Source organism: Takifugu flavidus, chromosome 11 (genome assembly GCF_003711565.1).
Source record: "Takifugu flavidus isolate HTHZ2018 chromosome 11, ASM371156v2, whole genome shotgun sequence".
NCBI lineage: Eukaryota > Metazoa > Chordata > Actinopteri > Tetraodontiformes > Tetraodontidae > Takifugu > Takifugu flavidus.
Window position 1 is genome coordinate 9,734,282 of NC_079530.1, and position 18,059 is coordinate 9,752,340.

The 18,059-nt window shown below is 45.0% G+C and overlaps 2 protein-coding genes across 6 annotated transcripts in view; both read right to left on the reverse strand.

Annotated features, from left to right (window-relative positions):
• adam12b (ADAM metallopeptidase domain 12b) overlaps positions 1-2,428 on the reverse strand; it is a 46,697-nt gene extending 44,269 nt beyond the window's left edge. The window contains exon 1 of one of the 2 annotated variants that reach the window (XM_057047036.1): positions 1,561-2,428. In XM_057047036.1, the coding sequence (XP_056903016.1) occupies positions 1,561-1,678 (118 nt within the window). In that variant the 5' untranslated portion in view covers positions 1,679-2,428. The remainder of the gene's footprint in view (positions 1-1,560) is intronic. The other variant, XM_057047037.1, reaches the window with a different exon arrangement.
• A 1,461-nt stretch (positions 2,429-3,889) lies between these two features.
• LOC130533538 (uncharacterized) lies at positions 3,890-12,730 on the reverse strand. 4 transcript variants are annotated; one of them, XM_057047040.1, is made up of 8 exons: positions 12,346-12,730; positions 10,588-10,687; positions 9,593-10,483; positions 8,130-8,287; positions 7,315-7,495; positions 6,124-6,187; positions 5,539-5,638; positions 4,251-4,745 (listed from the first exon to the last, which is right to left on the reverse strand). In XM_057047040.1, exons 3-8 carry the CDS (start codon positions 10,362-10,364, stop codon positions 4,677-4,679), a joined length of 1,344 nt encoding a protein of 447 aa, XP_056903020.1. In that variant the 5' UTR covers positions 10,365-10,483; positions 10,588-10,687; positions 12,346-12,730; the 3' UTR covers positions 4,251-4,676. The 4 variants fall into 4 exon arrangements, with proteins under 4 accessions (XP_056903022.1, XP_056903020.1, XP_056903021.1 ...); XM_057047042.1 differs by lacking the exon at positions 4,251-4,745 and adding an exon at positions 3,890-4,236 and having other exon boundaries at positions 9,593-10,687; positions 12,346-12,728; XM_057047041.1 differs by lacking the exon at positions 10,588-10,687.
• Between the last annotated feature and the right edge of the window lie 5,329 nt (positions 12,731-18,059).

An 18,059-nucleotide genomic window follows, 5' to 3' on the forward strand; every position in this document is an offset into this window, starting at 1 on the left:
CTAATTAATCTGGTCTGATTTGCTGCTTTGACCAGATATCCTCAAGTCTGATACGGGTCATTTAGTTCTGTCTCTAATTAGTTATTGAGTTTCCTCTTCCCAGAATAATAATAATCAGCTGATACGCAGCAGGGGGGAAAGTAATTCAAAGAGTATTGCTTTCTAGTGTAATCTGAAGAACGCTGGCAATTTAATCCCAGTCCAAAACAAGCAACAGTGGCAGAAAAAATCTCCCATTTACTAGGGAGAAACTGTGAGCAGGACCCTGCTGCCGCTGGGTAAACGAGATAAAGTAGGGAGGAAAGGACGGGGGGAGGGCAGAAAGAGGAAAAGAACAGCACACACGCAAATATGGGGGTTATTTTAGGCAGCACGAGCTGAAGGTTGGTGTCAAAGTCTATTAAGACAAACAATGATGACGTTGTCCCCAGTTACGAGTCAGGTGATCGTTTACATCACGGTTCTCAGGCTGACAGGCAAGAAAAAAAGGCAAACAGGTGATGACACAGGAACCAGGTACGAGTCTTTCCATGAATGTCTTTAGCTTCATCTGGGAGACATCACCATCTACAGCAAACAGGGGGGAACATTAGCATCATTAAAGAGATTTGTGGTGTCAAATCCTTTTTAAAAAAAATAAATCCATCACCCATCTAATGTTGCTGTGACAGCACGGAAGCTACAACACAAAAGCAATTTGCACTCTGCCTTTTTGGAGTTTTTTTTCCTTACTGTTTGTTCTTAAAGCCATTTCCACTTTAATTAACCGACCCGCACAACGTGTGCAGGGAAGCTGAGGCAGAGCGCGCCTCCAGGAACACTTCCCCGTCTTCACTCCGACTTGCAAACTACATAATAAAAGACTGCAGCACTTTCTGCCGAGGCAGGAAAGCGCTGGTTAATATTCTGGCGACATCAAAAGAAGTTGTTCCATTTCACTTCACATGATTAAAGCTGGTTTTAGCCCCTTCATTTGTATTGGAGCACCCCTGAAAGCTTCACTGACTCCACACTCGGATGATTAATACAGCAAAAACATTTTCTGTGATTTGTGACTCACTGTTAATAACACAAATCCTTTCTCACACAAACATGCACCAATTACGTCCTCCAGCCACACGCTCGGTCACATGAACACATACTAGCTCATTGATTTAAGTCAAATTCAGCTGCACAACAACATCCTGTTTGCTTGCATCCTCCAGAGGACGCTGACTCTTCCCAGTCTTATCTGTCTGCTTCCCTCCATTGTTCCATCCGAGCCGGTCTCTAACTCTGGGGCAGTGTGCAATTTCCAAACTGGAGCGTGCATGAGGGGGACGGTCGAAAAAAGGCTGTCTGGGAAACGTGCTGAGATATGGAAAACTGTCCCATTCAGGTAATTTATTTAAAGAGGGTGGAGGGGTTTGTTTGTGCTGCAATAAAACATCCCAGTTAAAACTGAGCTTCTCCATCTGTTGATCCCACAATCTCTCCAACCACACAAACCAGTTGGCAACATACAAATGAAGCAGTGGCTAATGGAAATCATCATAGTGGTTCTAGAGGTGGCCTTCTTACCCTCATGTGCCGCGGGGGCCGTGCCATCAGCATTTCCCGATGCAGAGGACCAGCCCCAGACGCGGAGAGCGAAAACCAGAAAAATAAAGTTCTTCCGCCGCCTCCAGGTTGTCATCATGCCCGGGCTCGGAAGGGGAGAAGATCCGATCTATTCTGCGCGACGGGTGCAGACACCTCACCCGGATGGGGTGACAGGATGGATATCCTTGTCAAGAAACGCGCACGGCCGGCGCACGGGAGCGCTTCAGCAGCAAAAGTCCGCCGAGGCGCACCAGGCTGTCATCATCGGCGGCGAAGCTGTCAAAAACTTTTCTTCCCTCCACGGCAGATGTGCGGCGGAGGCCAAAGGCTGGAAGAGGCGGGGGGGAAAGGCACAATCCTGAAAGTTAGATCGGTGTCCCTCAGCGCGGATGGGCTGCTCATGACACAGAGGTAGAGCAGACAGAACGGGAGGATGGTGGGAGAAAGGAGAAGCCCGTGACCATCTCCCCTGTCTGCCACAGCCAAGGTTCACCATGTGCGCCTCGCGTTCCGCTGGGTCCTAAAGCCGGACCCGTTCCGATCGCTCCAATCCATCTTCTGCTGTATTCACGCATGTCACAGAAGCCGCGCGAGTCGTCCTGCATGCAGCACTCATTCACCTTGTATTGCCTTTGCCGGCAAAGCCGCCTGAGACGTGTATGACGTTTGAATTCCCGCATGGCGCATTTGAGGGAAAGTTTTGCAGCGAAGGGTTGCGTGTGTGAATAGAAGCGCAGACATTCAAAAACATACCTGCATATTCAGCATAGGTGTGTTTAACATCCCACCAAGGCTGATTCTAAAGGCTTTTCTTGTATTTAGAAGGGCCACCAATGCTGCGTTTTTTCGCCCAGATGAACCAAACCAGCTCTGTTTGCCTGAAGTCGGCAGCTGCTGTGAATCAGAACCAATCAGAAGTCAAGAGGTTAATCCGGTTCGATCTGCAGCTTTTCTCCAGCAGCAAAACCGTCGGTCCATTTGTAAAGCAATAGAATGTGTTCCTCACATCCTCTATTTGCAGAAACATGAACATAAATAGACGTATGCATGAGTTCATTAGTGTAGAATGCACAATAACATCCATAATTCACATGCACAGATTCATTCATGTAACTAACAAATGATTAAAAACAAACAAACAAAGGCAATTGTCAATTCAATTACATTATAACAATTATGCATTTATTACAAGCCAAGAGAGGACTGATTGAGAAGAACAATGCTGGAACAAAGCTGGAATTGCCTTCCGCTTCAGTCTCTTTGTCTCAGTCCTCAAATGTCCCCACCTGTGTTTTGTTGGCTTCTGCAGCAACCTTTTTTTCCCTGACAGATGTCCTGAGCGCAGAGTCATTTTCACCCCACAATGCTCGTTTTGTCTTCATTCTGAGATTTCAAATCAAGGGTTGTTGCATTAAAAGCAGAATGTTCCTGTCCAGACTGACTGTTGCTCAATGGAGCCATGGTGGGGGAATAGCCACAAAGCTCCATAGCTAATTATACAGTCAGCCCTGCAGGCTCAGATACTGTTCCTCATTCATCATATCAGTAGGGTGTTTAATGTGTTCCAGTCAATTGAGGCCATTGGAAAACAAGTCCAATGGCCCCCGTGCACATTGTCCACATCATGCTGCAGTGTGATACAGTCGCACAGGCGACTCGCGCTGATAAGAACCGTCCTGCTGATAGACAGCTTTATGCTCGCTCCCCGACAGCCTGAGCACATCACCTGGAATGTGCCGACATGGCTGAAGAACGGTTCTTCCACTCAAATTATTCTCTTTCGGCAGTCAGCGGTTAAAGATTTTGCTTGCTGCGTCATGTTTTTTTTTTTTATTTTTTTAATCTTGGTGACTGAATGAGAGCTGCAGGCCCAAATTCAAGATTTAACCAGGAAATATTCAGGTTCCAACTGAAAACACCACGCGTGCTCACCCAGGATGTCCGGTCCTTCTCCGGTTCTCCCAGCAGGCCCTGCTGCATCACCACTGGGATGTCATTCACCTTTGCTAGAAATGCACCGCTGCTCCCATGCAATGCTCAAAACAGTCTCTTATTACAATGTCATCCTTGGACAAAGGCCCCTTTCACCGCCGCCCCGTGTCTCCTGAGTCCGTTTAGCTTGGAATTCGGGTGTTCCGGATGGAAGGTTGCAGAGTCCTCGAGGCAGAGATGATGTCGATGGCGACACGTGGTCGCCCCCTCTGCCACTGTATAAACACCTTTAGAGCCAAACCAATGACAAGCTCAAGGTGCTTTGCTCAGTGCACCAAGACTCAATTTCCAAGAACATGGTCATTTTCACACCGAATATCTTTGGAAATCTTTTATTTAATTTTGAGACAAATCAGGAAAAATAGGATTGCATATATCATATACAACCATTAGGAAATGAGGCAGTAAACTATATTTATGGAAGGCATTGGGAAATCACTTTTATGGTGACCAGGGAAACAAATAGCAGGCAACAAACACTGACTCAGTAATTTATTGCAATGTTTCAGTGTCTATGAGCAGAAAAGCTCTATTTAGAAACATGAGAAAGTCTTAAGGAGGATACAAGCAGATCTTTAACAGACCACGTGCTTTGGTAGTCATAAATATGGCATTGATTAGCATCGGGGGTTAACTTCTTTGCAGAATCTGGTCCAGTATTCTCTGTAAAAGGATAAAAATAGAATTACCACCGATTAATCACCTACATTTGATTGATTTCCCCAAAAATGATCAAAGGGTGTCCAGAGTCTGATATCACATCTCTCAGCCGCTGCGGAGGCCAACTCCTGCTCTTAAATTGGCCTCCATGTCTATCATAGTCACACCTGAGTTGCCAGAGTCCAGACGTGGTGATGAAGCTAACCTGCATTTTGCCCAAATGTCCTGCTGAGCAGGTGCTCTCTTTTCCCCTGAAATGGTCTGTCCTTCCTCATTTAGTTGCCTCGGGGACTTAAACTAGATATGTGCGTCAGGGACTCAGAACTCTCAGCTCAGCGTCTATCGAGAGAGAACCTCTTCCTTTTTCCCCCATCTCACTGTGGTTCAGCACGGCTAATAACTTCATTCGAGGGGTGGCGGGGTCACGCTGGCATCACCCACCGTCAGGAAAATAAAGTTTCCTCTGACAGGAGGATATTCCACTCGCACAGTTCTTTACAGTTGCTTCCTGTCTGCGTAAACACACAGGAGTGATTTACTGCAGACTCACCCTTTTGTTGAGAATGAAAAATTGATCAAGAACTAAGGGAGTACACACACACACACACACACACACACACACACACACACACACACACACACACACACACACACACACACACACACACACACACTTTTATCTAAAAATGGTCATGAATCACTGCACATTTTTCATGCGAGCTGTGTACAAGTGAAGTTTAATGGACCTGTCTGACAATGCACGTCCTAAATACATCATTTTTTTAGCCAAGGCTCCCAGCTAGAGGGCATATATAGAGAGACTGTGAAACTATGCATGCATCATGTCAGTAGGACTTAAGTTTGAGTCATGACTGTAGAAGGTTTGTTTTTCACAACGCCATCACACTCTGAAAAACAATAAAAATGACCTTGTTTGTGACTAAGAGTTGAATATTGATGTGATGAGTGTTTCATATAATTTTAATAGGGAAAATAGTTGTTAAAAAACAGAATTAAACAATGTAAAAATTTATTAGAGATATATTTTTGACACGCTTTTTAAGTGTTTGGTTGTGACCAAGCAAACATAGTTTTAATTGTCAAACAGTGACATCTGCTGGACAAATGTTGAATTACGGTTTTGGTTCGTAATAAAATTATAACTTCAATATCTCCATTATTTCCTTTTGGTTCACAATGTTCAGAATTCTGTTAAGACCATTACATTTAATTTTGATTGTATGGTTCTCAAGATAATTCTTGTTTTGACCTGGGATTTGCAAGAGAGATATGCTGCAGATCTACCTTTTTAAAGACCTGGACTCGCCGTCTGTTGGTTTGCGATACAGCCCTCTTTTTCTCATCCTCCTTTTTCTTTGTCACCTCTGGCAGCTTGTTGTAGATCCTACAGTGACAAATTGAAAGAGAAAATCTGGGGCGGGAATATGATGTCACAAGCCTGAAGGTGGCCGAGCCAACAGATAGACAAGCTTTGTTGTTGAAGCGGACCAGAGCTGGCACAGAAAATCAAGATCCACAGATAAACTCTCCTCACATTCTCTCCCTTTTTACTCCCACAACTCAGGGGTGATTTGCTGCGAGATACTACAGCTCAGAGGGTGTTTTTTAAACAAAAAAGAAACCACAATGGGCAGCCATCATTTGATCAGGCGCCTTTCCTGATAAGAAAAAGAAGCAATAAGTTGGTGTCATCCGTACGCTAGACGTCCAGGGGATCCGTGCAATATGAAGTGAATATGCAGTGTTGTGTTTGTCCGCAGTGAGTGTCAGATCTGACAAACAGGTGTGATGAATGCGCACAAAAAACTGGCAAAAAAGAGCAAAGAAAAGAAAGAACCAGCAAGGCAGAGGGAACCAGGGAGGACTCACCGCCTGGACCTCAGCTGCATCTCTCGGCCTGATATAGACCTCTCCCTGGGCTTGAAAAGGTTATCTAGGACACACACACGAATAACAAGTGAGAATTAATATGTAAATGACTTTTGAATATGTTAAATGCACACTGAGGCCTGTCTAATCTTTCACTTTTCAAGACACACACACACACACACACACACACACACACACACACACACACACACACACACACACACACACACACTCTGAGTAGAGGAGTTTTGGGGCAAATTTTAATGTAAGTCAGTTTGAATCTGTTGCAAGCAGCACAACACTGGCATATTTCCAGTAACCTACTCTGGGAGAGTTTGTTTGATCTTGGGCTTTTTGTCTTTTGGTGCATCCTGTCATGATTAGATTTTGAGGAATTAGCCAACAACAAGGAATTTAAAAAGAAACCGAGGTAGTGTGGCTGGATTTCTAAAGTTCTCATTCTGACGCACACGATCTCCTCTCGTTCCCTCTTTTAATGCAAATGCACTCTAATTATATTTATTATGGACCGGGGAGTTAAAGTGAAAGCTTTTAAATGCTGATATTACTTAATAAAGCCATTTCTGCACCTCTTTCACCTGAGCTGAGGAGCCTTGCAGATGTGTGTGCTATGAATTTTAACCAGTTTCTGCATGGAGACAGTGGCAGGCTGGTTTTAACTTTATCAGCCACTGTAGCCAGTAGTTGTAGCCAAAATCTGGTCCCAGCCCGGGGGGGGCTTACAACTTGATTATTTTGAAACCAGTCAAAACTTGAAAAGCAGATGGCAGCCAAGCTCAGTTAGGTGCATTTGAAATGAGAAAGGGGATGAGCAGAACTTTTTTTTCTTCTTTTCATTTGAACAATCCACATAAAGGACTCAGATCTAAGCGTGGGACAGGCGACCTATAGAAGTGTAATTCTGATAGAGAATGCAACATCTGCAAAGAAAAACCTAATCAAATCTCTACAGGCAGCAGAAAGAAGAGTAATGCATTCAAAGAAGACTGTGTTCCATCAAGTCATGTCTGTTTGTTAATGTGTCTTTCAGAAAAATAAATCTGATAAGCGTTTAGTTATTTTTAGCCGCAATAAAATTATTGGCCACTAGAGGGAGTAGTTTGAGAAATGCACAACATTAACCATGACTTATGTACTGTAAATACCAAACCTGGTTTGTATTCAACCTACCACTGAGTGGATCTGGTGTTGTGCACTTCCTCCTTTGTCTGCACGTTTTCTCCAGGTCTGCGTGTACTGAGTCTGGCTTGGTTCCTCTCAAAGCTCTGCGCCTCAAGGCTCTCTGCTCCATCTTCCTTACCCGACCCTGAGATCGGCTGATAAAGTCTGGCCTGAAGAGCTCTAAAGCCTCCTGGAGGGGCAATAAGAGCCATACTGGTAGGCTGGAAAGTCTTGACGTTTTTGTTTTTGTTTTAAAAATTCACTAAAAACATCCTCAATGTATTGATTAACCTCGGACAGCCCTGATACGATGCGGGAGATATAGCACTGAGGTTTGATGTTCGATACCTCGCTTTGGTGGGGATGAAGGTGAGAGCTACACTCACCAGGGGAATCTGCTTCTGAGAGCTTCAAGAACCTCACGGGAGCTTCATTGCTGCAGCCTAACAGTAAATGTGTTACAATAACTGGGTAAAAACCTGTTACTTTTGGAGCCCTTTTGGTTTTAAGAGGCGTCCTGTCACCAGATCTCATGAAAAGCAGCATGCTAAACACACACTAGAGGAGCTACTCTTGTGTTCTACTGGTCACAACTAAACACAGCGTTACACTCTTAGCTACTGCAGAGCGACTGCGGGGGAACAGAGAAAGAAAACAGGAAGAGTGACGGAAAATTCTAACTGTTTGAAAATCAACAATTCAAAACTGTGTTATAGCTAATTGAGAGGGTGACTGGTTCCACTCTAACATTTGAATATTAATCATGTGACCTGATGCATAGTTATACAACTATGAGAGTAAATTAGCATAAAACTGACTCCTACTTTAAGACTGAGGCCCTCATATTTTGTCTTTCCTGTCAGGGAGCCGTGCCCGCAACAGGTATTTTCCAAAGTTGCACATTCCTGAGGCTCTCTCCTGCAGTCATGTAGATCCTCCATCTTTTCCCTCGCTGCTTGTTTTCTCCACATCAGGGACTGAGCTTCAGAGAGGCAGCGGGACAGAATCAATGTGTGAGAAATTTGCATGAAAAAGATCTTTTTATGCTTCGTTCTTATTACCTTTCATTGTAATAGCTCTAGAAACACATCACTGTCGCTTCACCTTGTGTCAGAGCACAGCCAGGAAGGAGTTTAGGTGTTGCCTATAAATAATGCAAAGGATTACGGGGCACCCGTCCTGCTCCTGTAACCTCATATCTGGAGTGAGATAAGTATCCTCACTCAATACCCAGGCAGGGCTACTGTCCATGAAGGCATCACATGGTTGGTCCAGGAAACCAAACTGCTACATTCACTACCGCCAGAAAATTAAGGTACACTATCGTGCCAAAAAAATAAATGCAAAAACATTTTGAATCGAGTAAAACTGTTAATATTTAATATGTAGTATTTTAAGAGCACTGCAGCAGAGCGGTAATGGGGAGTCTGAGACAACCTGTTGCAGTGGAAATCTGTTGGTGAGACTAGGAAATGGCTTCAGGCAGCGGCATAATTTAAGAGTTGTCGAATTCCAGGATCGGTACATGTGCACAGTTGGTCACGTGCATGTGTTTTGCAGTGAAATGTGCAGAATGCTTTGATGTAAAAGCACTATATGAGCGTATCTGTTTTAAATGTAACAAGGCAGAAATTCTGTAGCATGCAGGTAGATGTGTTCAATTTCCTTTAGAAAAAGAGCTGTTTTGGGGAACGTGTCAGGTGGAACAGAATGCGGGGGCCCAGGGGTAGTTTGGGAATTGGGGTACAACAGGAAGTGCAGTAACGTCCCTAAACCCTTGATTTGTTTAATTTTTAAACTCCAGCTTCACGAATCATATCAGCAGTGACCTCCTGCGTGATCAGCTATACCTTAACATGAAGTGTGGCAGATCGCTACGCTAGGATAGCATTCGGAGGGGGAAAGATGCAGAGCTGTCCCCTGGGGCTGGTTATTATTCTGTGACAGTGTCCCATCTATATTTCATATCCATATGATTTATGTCCGAGGATGACAAATTTATTCTAAAGTCAAAAGCAAAGTGTGTAAATGTGTTTGTGTCAGCTGGGATTTATTTTCAACAGTATAGTTAATGGGTGTGTTTCTGGACGTGCCTGAGATACAATATAAATCAAAAAACTCCGAGGCGTGATCAAGCAACCCCCAGCCCTCCCCTGGACCACCCTGCAACCACATATATCAACGCAGCATCTCCGAAATGTGCGCGTTGCAATCACAGACGGAAAACTGGGAGGAATGCAAATTAATTTGGGCTGCCATTTCTGAGGGGAAGTGATGAAATTCATACCTGGGTCAAGATTGGATGTTAGCGGCTTGTGCCGGAACTCATCTGCATTCTCCTTCAGCCACCCAGTTTGTGTGTTTGAGGGCTCTGGCCTCCGGAATGACAATAATCCCAAAGGGTTGCCGTGGAGCTGTGGATCTGAATCAGCGGCCCCCCCTGTACCATAACAAGCAGGCACCGCTTGTTGGACTGCGCAGCCTCCAGACTGGTGGCCCGGCGAAGCAGCTTGTCCTCCGCGACCTTGGCCTCTTTTGGTGGGTTGGTTTCTGGGTGAAGCCCCGAGGCGGATGAACAGGGTGGACCTGAATAAAGCAGGTTCTCCCACAGTCCTGTCCTCTAATTCAATGATGGAAATCAAAAGGGACTTGTCCAAAAACAGAGTGGCGCTATTGAACATCAGCGGCACCTCAATGTGGACGCAGGACCAGTGGGATCTCTGTGAGGACCTGTCCACGAAAGAGCGGACGTGCACGCCTGGTTTGCCGTCACCCTCTGCGTCCATCAGTCCGTGTCGCTCGGCTCGACCTCCCTTCTCTCCATCTCTCAGCGCCGCGCCATCATCTGGCTGAGGGTTTGAAACCCTGGACATGGAGGAGGTGGTGGTCGAGGAGTAGGTGACACCCTCACATGCTGTGTCGGGATGGATGGACTCCCATGATGGTTGAACCTCCCGTGCTGCTGGACAGATGGAACGAAAGGTTTCGTTGGGACCTTCTCCCACTACCTCTGGAACAGCCGCTGCCCTAAATGTCTCAGGTGCGTCCCCTATCTGCATCCCAGCAGTAGATTGAGTGTGTTATTGCACCAAGGTACACACTCCCTTTCTGCCGCTGCCCCTGGCAGACAACCCATGACAGGACATTCCTGTGCAGTGAGGCATTAATCACTGGAGGACTGCGAAAAAAAAAGAGACAGGACAGAGGAGGGAAGCGTCTCACATCAGTGGGCAAGCGGAAGGATTCTGTAACTCCAACTAAACCGAGCAAGATTGAACACACAAAGATAAAAGCTGGTGTGAGGCGGCGCTGGGCACTTTATCTGCACCCCTGCTCCGGGCTCTTCATCAGTCGCTGTTGAGATGACAGTGATGGGAAGCACCTGTGGGCAAAACATCTGCATATGACTTTCAGAATGTCCGGAGGAAAACATCAGGAACAATAAGCAGCCTCTTGCAAGGGGAGGAAGGATTCTCTCCCATGACGCGTTTGCAGGATTGACTATTTTATAGTTTTTGCCGTTGACAAAAACATCAACAGTAAAGTAAAGGTGCAGCTTCGAAGACAAACTCCTTTAAATGATAGCGCAATTAAAAAAACCTTCCCTCGCCATCACGACCTTGTGAGTAAAGTCGTTCCACTGATACTTGAATGCAGCGCTTTTCAGTTCACTTAATCATCCTTTAATTTATCGCGTGCTAATGCTCATTTCCACTTATCAGCAAAAAACAAGGCAACATAAAAATGCCCCAGCCTGCCTCTCAGCTGGCAACGGCTCCCCTAACACAGTTATCTCTCTCGCCCGCTTGGCACATTCCTTAACGCGGACAACAGCTTAAGTGTGTGTGTTCATTGTTTGTGAAGACATAGGGAAAGGTTTATGGACCCTGAGTGCCCTCCTCTTAATTCAGCCCGTGTATAACATCAAATCTAATGTAGCTATTATCAAAATAAACGTTAAATTAAAGGCTCAGAGGCTCATAAACAGAAGCAGAATTTATGCCGGAATAGGTTTTCTGAGCAAACAATTGCAAGGCCTCGCGATGTCACAGAGAGACCCCGCAAATTGAAGTCATGTCTTCGCCCGATTAAGATGCTTGCTGAAGTGATGGTGGGCATATAATTCAGGGAAAGTAATTATGTTTACCCTGTGTGAGACTTGGAGGTGAGTCACATGAGGCAGGGATGCGGGCTGGAGCGACAACAATGAAGCAGAGCTCTCTATGTTCCGGTTCAGCTCCTTTTTCCTTCCAATTGGAGATTTAGTGTTTTTAGAGAAACAGCATTCGCAATCTGCAATTAAAATAGCTCTGCGATGGATCTGGAGGCAACCAGATGCATTTAGAACCTCTGTGTTGGCGCTGCATTTTAGCATGTAGGCAACAGTAACCTTACAAAGCAAACAGAAGCATCCACCTGTGAGAGAAGCTAACAGAGCAGGGTGTACTTGGCTGACGTGACCGCTTGCTCATTGTTGCACGCATGAAAACCGGCGAGTGTCTAAACCTTTGTGCTCCTGACGGTGCCAGGAATAGAGAATGAGGCCATGGGACCCACCGTTGGTTAGGAAACAGACGGGGTGTGCAGAGCAGTGGGCATGTGAGAGATAAACCCATCACTACAGCCTTTGTTGAAGCAACACTCACCGAGGGAGCTCCCAGGCTGCTGCTGCTGTTGAAACCTATTATACATGCTGGTGTATAACATTCCTCATCCCCTCAACGGAGGGATACATTTAAAGTACTGCTACAAGTATCAAACATGGGTTTCTGGTAGATTTTGAGTCAGACTAAGTCAGGCTTGCTGTTGGAGTCCTAAATGGGGTGACTGGAATGTGGTCACATGGGCTTAATCTGGTTAAATGCGCAGCAGGAAAACATATTTGAGGCCCTAACCATTTGTAGATATTTAATCTAAACAGCCCTGACCGTAATTTAGCCATTATTTACGTTTAAAAATGGAGTTTGCTATGCTTTTCCTCAGTTGTGATTATGCGATTTTGTAATGTGAAAATGTAGAAGAAGGCCGAAGACCTCTTACCTGAAATGTTAATCCGTCAAATGTTGCTCCATCTGGTTAAGGAAATTGCCCCCCTCTGTCGGCAGAGACCCTCTGGAACCTTCTGCACTCCAGCACTGAGCAGCAGAGAGTTTCAGCCTTTCTCAGCCGACATGGGATCAGCTTCCAAGGCTCTCAGGGTCTATACCCCCACCCAAACGACAATGTGAGCCAACGGCTCACTGAAATGCCAGAGTTACCTTTGCTCTGCACACATTAAAGCTATTTCCACTGGTATAATGTTGACCTCGGTGACTCTGCTGGATCTTGTTATTTACTTGCTAATTCCTGCCTTAGTTTAATTATACTGGCAAAGGAAAGCCTCGAGAGATCTCTGCAGTGCAGAGCAGCACCCGGGGCCATATTCATATGAGTTTAGTCCTCCAGGCACCCAGCTCACGGTGACTGGTTACCTCTCCTGTCCCTCCCCCCCATCCTTAGAGGCACGGCTCAGGTAGCAGAACAAGGATCTCTCGGGTTTCAGCAGAATAGGTCTCAGCTGCAGCAGTTATTAATGGATAAAGAGCCGATGGAACTGTGTCACTGGTGCAGCAGACAGAAACAGGGAGCTAAATTGGAAACCAGTGTTAAAACCAAACCATGCTCAAAATGCACCACCAAAAAAAAGCCTCTCCAAACGCAACACTTTGGTTTTTGCTCCCACTTTTCACGAGCTGAACTCATCGATGTCTCCAAAGGGCCCATTTCTCCCAAATAACATTCAGAAATCTGTCTCAAATCTGTCTGCGCCCCTCCTTTGCTGAGATAATCTATCCAGCTCACAGTTGTAGCATATCAAGATGCTGACCAGAGAGCCTGATTATTGTGCAGGTGAGCCTCAGGCTGCCCGCATTTAAAGAATGTGCAGTTTTATCACACAGCACAGCCGCGGATGTCGGCAGTTGTGAGGGAGCCTGCGGTTGGCACGAGGACCGCAGGGAGATCCACCAGAGATGTTGCCTGTGAATTGAATGCTCATTTCTCTACCAAAGCCTTTCAGAGAATTTGGCCGTGCATCCAACGCCACCAGCCCAGGACCTCCACATCCAGCAACTTCACCTCCGAGATCACGTGCGAGCAGCCGCTCAGACAGCTGCTACAGCAGTGGGTTTGTATAACCACAGACGTCCCGCACAAACTGTCAGAGACCGTCTGAGGGAAGCTCGTTTGCACGCTCGTCGTCCTCGTCAGGGTCTTGGTGTAACCGATGCGAGTGGACAAATGCTCACATTCAGCTGGGTCTGGCACTCTCGTACTCTTCATGGATGAATCCCGGTTTTCTCTGTACAGGCCAGATGGCAAACAGGGTGTATGGCATCATGTGGGAGAGGGGTTTGCTCATTGTTGGTCCAGCGGCCCAGGGTGGTGGTTTGGTTATGGTACAGGCAGGCGTATGACAATGAACACAGCTCATGATCGTCTACGGCCCCGTCTTGCGAAGATCTTCACACAACACCCGGAAGCTGAAAACGTCCCAGTTCCTGCAGACTTCCAGCAGACATCCCGAACATGTCTCCACAGAGCCTGTTCGGGATGTTCTGGATCGGCATTTACATCAGCGTGTTCCAGTTCTTGCCAATATCCAACGGCTTCACACAGACAATGAAGAGGAGCAACATTCCACCATCAACAACCTGATCAACTCTAAGGGGATGTGTTACACTGTGTGAGGCATCAGATACTGACTGGTCCCCCCTACCCCCCACCCTGCACGACCCAATACAGTAAAACTTATCGCAGCCTTTTATTGTGGGCAGCCTGATGCTCACCTGTCATGCTGTCTGATCAGCATCTTGCTATGCCCCACCGGTGGGGTGGATGGATTATCTCATGCTCACTAACAAAGAGCGAGAGAGAGAGAGAAATAGAGAGAGAAATAGGCCTTTTGTGTACATTGAAAAAGTCCTCGTCTTCTTTGAATTCAGCTCATTAAAATGGGAGCAAAGACAAAAGTGCCGCATTTATATTTTGGTTCAGAGTGGGTTTAAATGTCTTCCTGCAACACTGGACAGAACCTGTGGTGTATGCAGCAGCGCTCGCTTTCCCAAAACCCAGCCTCAGGTCTCTTAGTGATGAATTAGGTAGTTTCTCAACTAAAACAGTACAAATGCTGAGCTATAACTCACTCATGACCCAGTGGTCGCAGTAATGAGGACTGAATGAAGCTGATGATTAATCACCTGTCCTGCAGCCATTAACGCAGCATCAGCTATCATACTTCTCAACAGTTGTAAATGCAGGTGAACCAACTCTTTGTCAACGAGTCATGCGGACGGGTTGATACACTCCGAAGATTGGTCGTCGTAGATTTATTTTGAAAGTGGCGGCATGTGTTGCCCCTCACGGGTTACTGTAGAAACATCCATATTTCAATTATTGAATTCCTCCTTTCTGAGCAAAAAAAACCCAACACAACACTGAGAAATGACTTTCTTCCAATGATGATTAAATGATGATGTCTGTGCACACAGGTCCAGGAAAAAAGCCTTTCATCACAAATTATTGTACAAAAATTCATCACCTTGTGCCCCAGCAAATGTTAGATTAAGCTCTTTATTCCATTTGAAACTAAAAAAAAACCCAACTTACATCTGAATCTTCAAGCTTCTTTTTACTTCTTTATTAATTTAGCATCCTAGTGGTTATTCTTTGCCTCTTTTTATTCAAATTTATGATGATAGAAATGATGAAATTAGATAGCTATTTACCCGTTATACTGAAATATATACAGCAGAGTGGGAAACAGACGGCAACACGAACAGAAGAGAAAATCTGCTCCGTTGCATCCATTTCAGGACATTTGAAGTCCTGCAACATTGGCTATTAGCCTCAGAGGCTAAATGCTCCCAAAATAACCAATTACCTCCGAGATTAATGTTTACTGTGCAACAGGGGTTCAACGAAGCAGCAATGAAGCTTTAAAACTCCTGACCTGACTAAATCCCAGAGAAATGACCATCCAAGTCACCGTGACAGAACAACGTGCACTCGGAGCAAAACCGACTCAAGCGCCAGTGAAAATACAGTAAAAACATTAGGATGTTTCACCTTTCCGGTATTGCATGCCGACTTCCGGAATTACAGGAGTCCCGACCTTAGAATGACCACATTTGCGTGGGCTTTGCTAAAGCTACATATTCACACATTAAAAAGACAGTAAAATAGAAATGTGCTTTTGTTTTGAAGCAAATAATAAATCCAATGAATTTATTTTAAAATGTGTCAAAACATGCCTGTATAGCCAATCCATTCAAAGAATAAAAGAGAGGTTTGATATTATCGAAAGGAGCATGCCAAAATCCAGAAATGCTAATGCTAAACAAGGGAAACAGTCAAGTGCCATGTTTTTACCTCTACAGCTTCTGTGGACTTCAGCTGTACTGAAGAAATCTCACTTGATCGTGTACTGAAATATTTGACCTACGGAGATGAACACATTTACTCCAGAGATATGAGAAAAACAGAAAAATAGAAGAAAGACATAGAGAAAGACACGTGGTTGCAGAGTGTTTTTAACATTTGTGCAGCTTTAAAATGGCTCTGCCATCAGTAGAGTCACCACACAGATGACATATAACTAACAACATGCTCAGAAGGAGTTTCTTGATGATATTTTTTATATAGGACATGAGAGCAAATATGAATCTTCATTTTTGTTCACTCAAAATTGGAATAAGTTCAAAAGAGAACTTTGAATTTTGGCACGTTAATAAATAGATAATTTATGCTTGGAATCAGCAGGAGTTGATTCTTACACCCTCACACGGTCCAACACGCTCAGATGAGAGGATTCATACATTTACACCGACAACAGGCTGTAAATAATCTTCTGGCTCACACAGCCGTTGGAGGCATATTGTCGGAGGAATAGATTGTTGTTGCAGATTCGTCGGCTGCCTTCCTGTTTTAATTCAGAGACAAATGGAGGACGTGCTGGTTTTGACACACTGTCTGTCTTTGGTAGTGTAGCATGTTTTTCCCCAGACAGCTTTGTCATTTTGCAAAGTAGTCTTCAATGTCTTCAAGGTGTTGAGTCGACAGTCCTACCACACGCGCAGCTTCCTTATTTGCTTTTGCATATCAGCGTTTTTCATCACTTCAGATGAGTGATGTTAAATGGAAGCAAATGGACCAGTGAAAAGTGACAGAATGATGCCCCCATCAGGCAATAAATAATGCAGGGAGTCTTCATGGTCTGTGAATCTATCTAAAGAGGTTTCCCATATAGCGCTAAATACATTTAAAATATGGGGGTAATGTGGAAATGTCCCCTTGTGGATTTGTGGCCGTGCGCGCACAAATTGATTTTAGCAGGTTCCTGTTTCAGTTCTGCTCCCACAACAGTTATTACCAGCACATTGGCTGCTGTTCCAGGACATGTGGGCCGCAGATGGACATCCAGCAAACTCTGCCAGCACAGGGCGACTGTTCCCCCTCTACAGTTATGAAGACAACTGCTACAGCTCTCCACGTACTCTGTCATTATTAGTGTCAGTATACGCCAAAATGTATCTTTTGTAGCGTGCAAAGGAGAAATGCAGCGTTTCAATTTATACAAACTTTCCCACAAACTTTTATTTCCAGCAATTTATTTACTCGGGTGAATTTGCGTTTCCACTGCATCAAAAAGTTCTAGAAAATGTAATAAAATCAGGCTGATGGTGTATGGGAGAGTGGTACGATTTCTTATCTTTTTTGTTGGACCTTTCAACTTTCGTTTAGCTATTTTCCCATCTGTTCACTACTGTAAAACCCATCAGGGCATGCTGAGCAAGGGTTTGTGAAATAAAGCAGTTGAGTAAACATGCAGTAAAAAGTCCGTAGTCTACAACTGTCACAGCTTCACTCTCATGGTGACGGATTAAAATGCGCAGTAGATAGAATCTGCCCGTCGTGTGTGGTCAGTATAGTCCCTCATCAACCACAGCAACCATTTAACCTGGATTTTGGTGTGTTTCCATCCAACCCCAAACTTTCATGAACATGTTTGTTCCATTTCTACAAACGTTGTTTTACTCGTGTGTTTATCAAATTATGGAAGAGAAGAGGAGCCAGAAGAAGTGGATGGACGACGAGGTGCAGACGCGTAAAATGAAAGAGTGCTTGGCTATTCAGGTTCTAGAGGTTGAGGTGAGGTCCATGTTCTGCCAGCGTAGATGTGATTCAGACTCCTATGAAAATTAATTTGGATTTAAATATTAAACATGAGTCACAAATGAGTAGCTGTTGAGCGTCTGTTCCGTGAATCTGTTAACACCTATTTATATCAATTGATCTTCTGAATGTGGCTCAATTATTTTGATAATTGCGTGTAGCGGAGCTGTAATAGAGCGTGTTTAAAGCAGCTAATTTCAACAGTGGCCGTGAATCATTTTCAGTGGAATATAACGCTCGCCATCACCTGCGATCGCCACATTAAAGCTGGGATAATGTATTGTTTAACGTGATGGATGCGCCGACTTCACAGTGCGTTTGCCGGTCCATCAGTCAAGCAAATCCCCTCGGAGGAGCGTCGCTTTCGGCAGTTGTGCTGAACCCTCCAGCTTCTCTTCCTTCCTCGCGAGGCGATGTTCGATGTCCGGATTTCTCATTTGCCGAAATGGAGGTTCAACTGAATTAGATGATCTACAGTACAGCTCAACCTACGGTGGGCGCATGCACTGATGCGGCGCCATCGGTCATGGGGGCTGCACGCA